This window comes from Euprymna scolopes, chromosome 15 (genome assembly GCF_053919585.1).
Source record: "Euprymna scolopes isolate OS-2025 chromosome 15, ASM5391958v1, whole genome shotgun sequence".
Taxonomy (NCBI): domain Eukaryota; kingdom Metazoa; phylum Mollusca; class Cephalopoda; order Sepiida; family Sepiolidae; genus Euprymna; species Euprymna scolopes.
The window spans coordinates 132,573,774-132,584,381 of record NC_136496.1 but is presented as its reverse complement, the minus strand read 5'-3'; the positions used below and the strand labels follow the sequence as shown (position 1 = coordinate 132,584,381).

General features: G+C 39.1%; 1 protein-coding gene across 3 annotated transcripts in view; it reads left to right on the top strand.

The window, feature by feature from the left end:
• The first annotated feature begins 6,356 nt into the window (after positions 1 to 6,356).
• LOC145294155 (protein FAM200B-like) overlaps positions 6,357 to 10,608 on the top strand; it is a 29,789-nt gene continuing 25,537 nt past the window's right edge. The window contains exon 1 of one of the 3 annotated variants that reach the window (XR_013869837.1): positions 6,357 to 7,361. Coding sequence is in view for 1 of the 3 variants with exons in the window: in XM_080141263.1 (XP_079997389.1) it covers positions 7,304 to 7,361 (58 nt within the window). In the remaining 2 variants the exon portion in view is untranslated. The remainder of the gene's footprint in view (positions 7,362 to 10,608) is intronic. The other 2 variants (XM_080141263.1, XR_013869838.1) reach the window with 2 other exon arrangements.

Genomic DNA, 10,608 nt, shown 5'->3' with positions numbered 1-10,608 from the left:
AGTTGAATCAACAATTCAAGTTGAGATGCACCACCATGCACACAATAAACTCATAACTGGAAGTTTCGTTGGCAGCCGGCAACTGCACACTAACTGTTCAACATGAACGAATGCGCAACAAGCGCTCGTACGGGCAATGTACACACACTACCGCAGATTCACTTGCGAAGACTTTTAGAACTACACACACCACGTCAACATGAACAAAAATTTTCCTTCCAAACGAACAATTCACTTCACTGTCCAAGCAACTCGTTGCACATGTCAGCACAAAACAAAAAAAAATAAAAATAAATAAATAAAAACAAACAAATCTCAGCCTAAAAAAAAAAGTGTAAACGCCTTTTCCAAGTGTAAGTAAATACTTTTTTTTATAAACACACTCCGTTTTTGGAACAACCACACCAACAAGAAAAACAGGATGAAAAGTCAGTTGCCCAAAACATTAATTATATTTTTTTTTTTTTACACAGTGATCACCACTTATCAAGGCCCGGAAGCCACTAAGGGATAAGGGTTACTGCAAGTACATTGCGTTAGTGTGGAGATTTGATGAAGTGTTTACTTAAGGGGCGATTCATTAGGAATTTGTTAACATTGGAATTGAAGACATCCAAGTTGTAGTCCGGTGGGAAGCAGGCAGACGGAACAGAGTTCCACAGGCGTGCAGTTCTAAGAAAGAAGCTTTGTTCATGGAATCCGCATTTTGATTTAGGCACAGATATAGAGTGGGGGAAATTTTTCACAGTGGATTTAGCTAGACTGGCGAGGGGGGACCAGAGATTGGAGTTCAGACGAGCACCTGCCATGGAAATAATGATAAAACAATGATGACGAGGGTGCGGAAGACCTGGCTAAAGGCGCCGAATGAGGCGGCTGTTGCAATATGTTGTTTGAATGAAGACACTCTGAAGGATTTGCATGATATGCACCATTTCGGAGTGGATAGAACCTTGTTCTTGGCCAGGAGTGGTTGAGAGATACAACCGGTGTCAATCAATCAACCCTGCGCCAAGTAGACACGAAGCTGGTGAGGTTCAGGTGGCAGAGAACTGGAGCAGGTTGGCGATAGACGTAACACACTATCAACAGAGGCCGTATCTGTCAATGGTCGACTGTGGACCAGGAAGAGTAGCCATTTGGAGGGAAATCAAGGCAGAAAATGCAGGTGAAATTGCAAAGGTCTTGGAAGAGGTGTTTTTGGAGAGGGGTCCAGTGACGGAAGTGCTAATGGACAATGGAACTGCCTTTCGCTCAGCTGCCATGGAGAATGTGTTGGATAAGTGGGAAGTGCGGCGCTATTTCAGGGCTGCATATAGACCAGGTGGAAACGGAATTGTGGAGCGGCATCACAGGACCATTAAGGCTATAGCTGAAAGGGGCCAGATTTCGCCGCCAGAAGCTGTCTTCTGGTATAATATGGCTCCAAAGTCAGGGCAAAAAGTGGAGTCAGTGCCGCAGAGGGCAGTCTTCAAGTACGAGTGGCGGCATCCCCGAACTGCACAGGTACCCGCGGAGGAAGGCGAGAAGCGAGCGACTGTGCGAGTGGGAGAGGAAGTGTGGATCAAACCGCCTGATGCTCACTGTAACACACGCTGGGGGAGGAGCATTGTGACAAGTGTCCAGTTTCCGAACAATGTATCTATCGATGGCATCCCTCGACACATCCTTGATGTGCGGCCGGTAGTGGTGTCATCAGAGGAAGACAGCGACGTCGAGCCAAGTAGCGACGTTCACGAAGAGGCTCCGCGGAGATCGCAGCGAGAGAGACGGCTGCCATGTTGGTCGAGCGACTACGTGATGGGTTGACATGTGATGATCGTGTAGATCAAGGGGGCGTGTGGTTTGAGTTGTCCCCCCTTTGCAAATTGGCTGCTTGGAGAAATGGAAAACTAGATGGCTCTGTGTGGTTTGAGTTGTCCCCCTTTGCAAATTGGCTGTTTGGAGAAATGGAAAACTAGATGGCTCTGGTTGATAGTCAATTTGCATAAGTGGAGAAATGGGCAGCATATAAACGGTACTTTTTTTTTAAGCAGGTGTGAAGAGCGCAGAAAGTGAAACGACGGTTGGAAGAAGTGACAGCAAATTCTTTTTGTGACGGTGAATCATTTTTGGACGTTGAAGAGCTTGACCTTTTGGAAGGAACAGCTGTGTCTTATATATTTTTTTTAAATTTCTTTTTTTTCTACTTCACTACAGTTCTGTATTTTTCTAAAGACTGCTACCTTTTTATTTTTCTTCATCGGCTTTTCGCCTAAGCAGGGGGTGATGTAGCAGTTAACAAACTATTTATTATAAGCGGATCAATGCCCTGTGCCAAAGTGATTCGGCCGCACTGACCAATCGGTTGGCAGGGCACATTGGTTTGAGCTGTCCCCTTAAGAACTATTTTTAGCTCTTTGGGATCTCAGCTGCTATCGCCAGAGGGACGCCAGTAAGCAACTTATACAGACCTCTCTCACTCACTCCTCCCACTGCTACTTGTTGAGGACTGCAGTCTGATGGCAGACGACACTTTAAAACAGACATTTATACTTTGTTTCTTTCTCTCCAGTCTGAGATCCAATCTCGCCTTTTCTAAATAAACCCTTTGTTGTTGTTTTGTTAAAAGAAATGTCGTTTGGCCTTGTGTTTATTTAAACATTTCTCTCCTATAATAGGCCCTATCATTGATAGGTTATGGATAGGGGAGGAAAACAACAAATTAATACGGTAAATAAATTTACCTCCTCACCGCTTGTAAAATCAGAAAACTTAATCAGTAAAATTTGGCAACCATTTTTAATTTGGTACTCATGCAGAGAGTGATCCGTGCTGAAATAATAAGGTTATTATTTAAAAAGTCATTCTTAACATGGGGAGGGGAGGGTGTTTTGTACCTATTCTGTACTTTAACATTACATTTGAATAAAAAAAAAAACATATAATAAAATTTTAATTAAACGTGGAAATACGATTTAAAAAATAACGCGAATCACTCTCTGATTAGCACCTTTAATTTTAAAAGAATCGACCACTTTTGTGCAAGTAGTTTTTATTTATTTATTTTATGTTATGATTTAATTTGTTGTTAAGAGTTATCCCCCTTGGGATTGACATTCATAATAAAAGCGCCCTCTGTTTCATTTTCCCGCTCGATCCTTTCAAGAGCGTACGTGTATTTTACAGTTAATAAAACCTTTCTAAAAGGCAATTCTTTACTTACTGATACTATTCACTTCAATTTTATTAACTGTAGAAAAAAAAAAAAAAATAATGGATCGAATCTTACGTCCCGACAGATTCGAGGTGGAACCTACATGCCCTAATTCCGAAAAATCCTATAGGCATTGGAAATTAACCCTCCAGAATTATATCCGCTCACATAATAACGGATTAATCGAAAACACTTCAGATAATTTCTTTGCCTTGATCAATTGTATTTCAGCCTCTGTTTTCGATTTAATAAGCGATAAAACCGACTACGATAGTGCATTAAGAACATTGGACGCCGCTTATTTAAAACCTGAAAATATTGTTTATAATAGATATCGATTGATGACGACGAAGCAACAAACAACACAAAATATAGATGCCTTCATACTACAATTGGAAATGCTTGCCAAAACATGTAACTTCGAAGCGGTTTCTGCTGAAGAAAACAAAAATCATTACATTCGGGAAGCTTTCATCGGTGGAATTTCTTCTTCGTCCATCCGACAACGACTGTTAGAAAAACCCATCCTGACTTTACAAGACACATATGCCACGGCCAGATCTCTTGAACAAGCAGAAAAGCATTCGATAAGCTACGCAAATAACTTTACTGTAGCAGCTACAAATAATCCTTCGGGCTACAATCGTATAGCTGTGACTAAAGAAAATATGCATCCAAAAGGGGTTTGTTTTTTCTGTGGAAAATCACGTCATCCTCGATATTTATGTCCTGCACGAAACGCCGAATGTAAAAAATGCAAAAAAAATGGTCATTGGGCTAAAGTGTGTAAATCTTCTATTTCTAACACTCATACTGCTGTTCTTTATGACGACTCTGACTACCCCTCACCTTCTCTATCCTGACTAGGAACTAACTCCAAAGATGTCACATTCACTCAATGCCAAATTAACGGGCACTTCGTGAACGCTATGGTGGACTCCGGCAGTGTAAAAACATTCATTAATGAAAATACTGCTAAAAAACTTAAACTCTTCACAATACCTAAAAACAAAACTATAGCTCTGGCTGCTTCCGATCAACATGCTAAAATAACTGGCGAAGCTGTCGTGGATTTAATACTGAAAGATAAAACCCATTCTGGAATAACAATTGAAATCATTGAAAACCTTTTCATTGATTTAATAATCGGAAAAGATATTTTAAAAAAATATAAAAAAGTAACACTTAAATTCGACGGTCCTAGAGACAAACTTATAATTGGAGCTATAAACACGAATAATTTTTTTCCTACCATAAACGTTCCACCCCCTCCTCTCTTTTCTAATCTTTCTCCTCATACTACTCCTATTGGGACAAAATCCCGACGTTACATTTTTGCCGCCAACAAATTCATAAAAGAAGAGACTGCTAGAATGTTGAAAGAAGGCATAATTGAACCTTCGATATCTCCGTGGCGAGCGCAAGTTCTTGTAACTTCGAATGAGAATCATAAGAAAAGAATGGTAGTCGACTACAGCGATACCATTAATAGATTCACGGAACTAGATGCTTACCCAATGCCTAATATCAATAAGATGGTAGACGACATCGCTCAATATAACATCTTCTCTACTCTCGACCTAAAATCTGCTTATCACCAAATACCTATAAATCATGCTGATCGTAAATTCACTGCGTTTGAAGTAAGTGGCAAACTTTTTCAATTTACTCGTCTTCCTTTTGGCGTCACCAATGGAGTAAGTGCTTTCCAGAGGAGCATAGACTATATTATAGAAAAAGAAAATCTAACCGATACCTTTGTGTATGTTGATAACGTAACTATATGCGGAAAAAATCAAGAAGAACACGATTACAATCTTCAAAAATTCTACAAAATTGCTAAACAATATAACATCACTTTAAATGAAAATAAAAGCATAATTTCTTCTAGTTCTATTACTCTACTCGGCTACACCATAGAAAATAATCAAATAGCTCCCGATTATCAAAGACTAAAACCATTACTCGAAATGCCACCTCCGCTGAATCTTAAATCTCAAAAAAGAATAGTTGGAATGTTTTCCTATTACTGCAAATTCATTAAAAAATTTTCTGATAAAATTTTATTACTAAATCAAAACAAAGAATTTCCACTACCTCCATCTGTATTAAAATCTTTTCAAACATTGAAAAATGATCTAAAAGACGCCACTTTAATAACGGTAGATCCAAATAAAGAATTTGAAGTAGAAACGGACGCTAGTAACTATTGCATTGCTGCAACACTAAATCAAGAAGGTCGTCCTATTGCATTTTTTTCAAGAACTCTCAATACTAACGAAATTAAGCACCATGCAGTAGAAAAAGAGGCAGCCGCTATTGTAGAAGCTCTCCGTAAGTGGCGACATTTTCTACTCGGCAGGCACTTTAAAGTCATCACAGATCAGAAGAGCATCAGCTTCATATTCGACAATAAAAGAAAATCAAAAATTAAGAATGACAAAATATGTCGTTGGCGTATAGAATTATCCCAATACAATTTCACTATAGTTTATCGACCTGGACCTGAAAATATTGCTGCTTACACATTCTCTCGCATCTCTGCTCTTACTTACAATCTACAAGATCTTCGTGATTTACATAAACAATTATGTCATCCTGGTGTTTCAAGACTAGGCCATTTTATAAGAACGAGGAACCTCCCTTTTACTTTGGATCAAATTAAGAATATTACTGACTCTTGCTCATCCTGTCAATTACTGAAACCCAAATTCGCCAATACCAATGGAGGGACTCTCGTTCAAGCCATATTACCTTTTCAACGATTAAATCTTGATTTTAAAGGCCCTCTACCTACTTCTATACATGGCAACAAATATCTACTTACTCTAATTGATGAGTATTCCCGTTTTCCTTTCGCTTTTCCTTGCAGAGATATGACAAGCAAAACCATTATCCACTGTCTAAACAAACTCTTTTCAATTTTTGGTTTGCCTGACATGATACATACTGACCGTGCTTCTGATTTCTTAGCAAGAGAAATAAAGGATTTTTTACACAAAAAAGGAATTGCTACTTCTAAAACAAGTAGGTATCATCCTGAAGGTAATGGACAGATTGAAAAACTCAACGGTACCTTATGGAAGGCCATTCAAACAACATTACATTCTAATCAAATGAAACTACCTTATTGGGAAGACATACTACCGGACGCACTTCATTCAATTAGATCATTACTTTGTACTGCCACTAATATGACTCCCCATGATAGACTATTTAAATATAGTCGTAAATCTGCTTCCGGAATTTCAATTCCTTCTTGGGTTAAACCAGGCCCAATATATATTAGAAACCACACTAAAACAAGTAAACATGACCCTCCTGTAACGCCTGCCACCCTAATAGATGTCAACCCCCACTACGCTTATGTTCAACTACCTTCTGGTACTGAAACCACTGTCAACGTTCGAGACTTAGCTCCAAACTCATCAAATGAAGAAAACTCTAATAATAATCCTACTACTTCAGAGACTTTATTTGAACCTTCTACTAATGAAAACATTGGTCATGAGGAAGACAAAAATCAATCGTCTGATCTTGAAGAAAATCAGATTTCACTAAAAAATAATACTGAAAATCAGCATTCCTGCCAATCTGTGCGGAGGTCGTCCCGAGTTCGACAATTCCCTAGTAAATATAAGGATTTTGTGACTAAATACTGAAAAAACTGCAGTTTGGGTTCATATGTTATTTGTAAATAAAATGATTCTTATGTGATTGTAAAAAAAAAAAAAAAAAAAAAAAAAAAAATTTGTCTATAATTAATTACCCCTTACTTGAATACTTTAGGACGGGGAAAATGTTATGATTTAATTTGTTGTTAAGAGTTATCCCCCTTGGGATTGACATTCATAATAAAAGCGCCCTCTGTTTCATTTTCCCGCTCGATCCTTTCAAGAGCGTACGTGTATTTTACAGTTAATAAAACCTTTCTAAAAGGCAATTCTTTACTTACTGATACTATTCACTTCATTTTATTTTTTTTTTCACACTTGTTTCATTTTGTGCGGAGCTGCTTTTGTGGTGGCCATCTTGAATTTAGAATAACTATATTGCTAAACACATCACGCTGCTAATCTTTTTAATTTGAAAATCGTCGAACGCCGCATGTTTCATTATTATTTCTGTAAAGCAGACAAGCTATGCGAAAGAAGGTTTGATAAAAGTAAGTGCAATGTTACTTGAATTTCTTTTATCAATTTGTAAAGTGTTTCCAAAATGATCACAAGCACATTAATCTCATGTCGTCCTCCCTATCACATTACATTAGCTTGTGTGACGTCAATCTCTATGATTGCCCGTAAATATTGGATCTGAGAAAATCCACATTTTTGTTAAGTCAGTCAAAGATAGTTTCCTCAGATCCAATATTTACGAAAGTTTAAAGGCACAAAATTTATATTTTGTGTGTTTTCTATTCATGCCACAACTTGAAAGAAAAATGATTGAAGATATAGAATAATTTATAAAAGCCCCGTCCCGTACTCTCTCCCTGTTCTCATGTTATGGTGGGTTTTTAAAGGGTGATGTTATTCTTTAGAACCCCATTTTTAACATGAGGAGAGACCGGGTATGCTTTGTTACTGTTCATACATCCCAAAATATTCCCAACTCGTAGCAAGACATTGTTAACGTTTATTTTGCTAATGCATGAAGACTAGAGAAAAAAAATCTGGACCATTGTTCGTTTTAGACACATGCAATCAAGTATAAGAGCATATTAGTATGGATTTGTTTGCCTTTTATAATATATATGTATGCGTGTGTAAATTCTTTTAGAAAACCAAATAATTTTATATAATTTTTTTATTAAATGAATAAAATATTTTTCTTTGTTTTGGCAACTCTACATTTTATTTACTTTATTTGTATTTTCTCCAAAAAATATTTTATGCCGAAAGTCCCAGAGAAAAGGCACATCTACATTTTTGCATTTTTGTTTTCATTTTTGGAAAAGTTTTATTTCGAACAAGGGGAGATAATCACAAAATTTAACTTGCTACTTTTCTTGCTCTCTGACTGAATAAACACTTCAGTATCATGTAGCTCTTTATGTAGCAATCAGTAAAAAGCCAAACAAAAAGTCGGTTTTATGTGGTTAAAAAGCTGTACCAGTATGCTATATTAGAAATACAATTAAAATTTTAATGAATAAAAATACACTAAAAATGTACTGTCACATGACGTAACAAGCAAGGTGCATATTTGCGATGGCTTTCAATGTCAAAGTCATTCTTAAGAACTTGAAAAAAAACATAAGACTACCTAGTTAAATATGGGTTTGTTGGTTTTTAATGCCATATCGATCCTGTTAAGTCACATTCAATGCTGCTAAGACTAAGCGTGTTTCCTTCAATAACTACAAGAAACCTTCTCTACCACCAATAGCAATGGCCAAGAACACAAAGTCAAGTATCTGCAGAATGTCTTCTTGGTTCCTCCTCTTCTCTTTTCTCTCTCCCAACAATCGAACACAGCATATAATAACAAAACTCTAAAGCACGTCTGACAGCACTGACTTCTGCCAACAGTCTGCCCCCCCCTCTTAACAACACAGGCTTTTTATATCGCAAAATCGTTCACCTCTATTTGCATATTCTTCTAACTCACGTGATCACTACTCTATAAATAAGAGTCTTGACCATTTCTTTTCTTTCTTTTTATTTATTTTTGGTGACCGACCCGCACGTGGTCTATCCAGGTAAGTCACGCATTTCTCCACACTCCCCCCTGATCTCATGATCACAAACAGGACATGCGGGCAATTGTCGTTGGCGGGTACTCCTTCGAAGAAGCACTTCCTCATTGCTGTTTTCTTCATTACCACCATCATTACTACCAGTCTGTTCCATTATCCCGTCTCGTGGTTCCATAGGCGGTGTCTCACAATCAGGGCAGGGGGGCAGTATCCGTCTTTGTCGGGTACTTCTCCGAAGAATCGGAGGCGTCATCTCCTCGGTATGCTCCATCATCCCTTCTCGCTGGGTTTCGCAATCACGGGGGGTGGGCAGTATTCGTCTCTGTCGAGTATTTCGATGAGGCATTACTTCCTTGTGTCCATCGCTCTCCTCACTATTGTCATCAGTATGTCCCATCATTCCCTCATCTGGTTCTGTTGGTGGTGTTTCTATGCTCACCTGAAGGGGCAGTAAGTGATCAGGATCATCTCTGAACGGTGTGTGATCCTCCTCATCGTCCTCAGAATCAGAAGAGGTATAACAAGGGCGGATATCTTTTACGTGACGTGGTATGCCACCAATCAACATGGTCTGAGGACTTATGATTTCATCTATTTTTCCCCGGAAAAATTTCGTAGTGCACCCAGCATTTGGGGGTTTTATCCAAACAAGGTCTCCCACCTGATATGGTGTATTGACAACACTCACCACTGATGGTATGGCATCAACTCCTTTCACACGCTGTTCATATTGGTAAATCCCATTGGCTGGTGCAGTTGCTGGTGTTGCATTGTCCTTGGGTGTTATATTATACCAGTACACAGCTTCTGGAATAGAGCACTGCGTCCTGGCTGCAATTCTTTTGATGGTGCGGTGACACCGTTCTGCTATACCATTACCCTCGGGATAATATGCACACCGATAATGCATTTTAATCCCCCATTCGTGCACGAATTTCTGAAATTCTTGACATCGAAATGTGGCGGCATTATCAGTCAGAATTTCAATCGGGGCACCACGTTCAAAAAAGACGGCTCTCAACTGTTGTATAATGCTGGCTGCATCCTGTCGTGTCAACAGGCGCCATATTGTGAAACGCGTCGGGCCACAATCCGTCATGGTCAAAAAATGTTTGCCCCCATAATGTGTTATGTCCATCCCTACTCGCTGCCAGTTGCCCTCCACCTCGAGCTTCCCTTTTTGCCATTGGGATGGTGCCGGATCAATTCTCTGACACTCTTCACACGAACGTATGGCTGCTTTCACTGATGCTTTTGTAGTTGCAGGGCATACTCTTCGGACAAAATATGCAGTCCTCTGAATTCCAGGATGTCCAATCTGCTGGTGTATCATACGGATCTGGTCAGGTGTTAATTGATCCGTTACAGTCGCGCATGTTTGTTGTTGAAGATCGGATCCCTGCCTCATTGCATCGATCCACCTCTTTGGTACTCGAGTCAAGCTATCAGCCAAATTCTGCATCGACGAGACTAACGTAATGTCTACCTGCAAGCTGTATTCGTCAACTAGACGCTTAATTATTGCTAGTCTCCTTCGTACTAGCATTTCACTTGCAGCTCTAGTCTTAACTCGAGCCTTTCCAGTCAAGGTGTCGGTTAACCAATGGTAAACACACAATGAGTCAGTGTGGAGATGCACAACATTAGTCTGCCATTGCAATGCGAGATTAAGACCTTTTAACATGGCATCAAGTTCTGCCAAATTTATATGTTG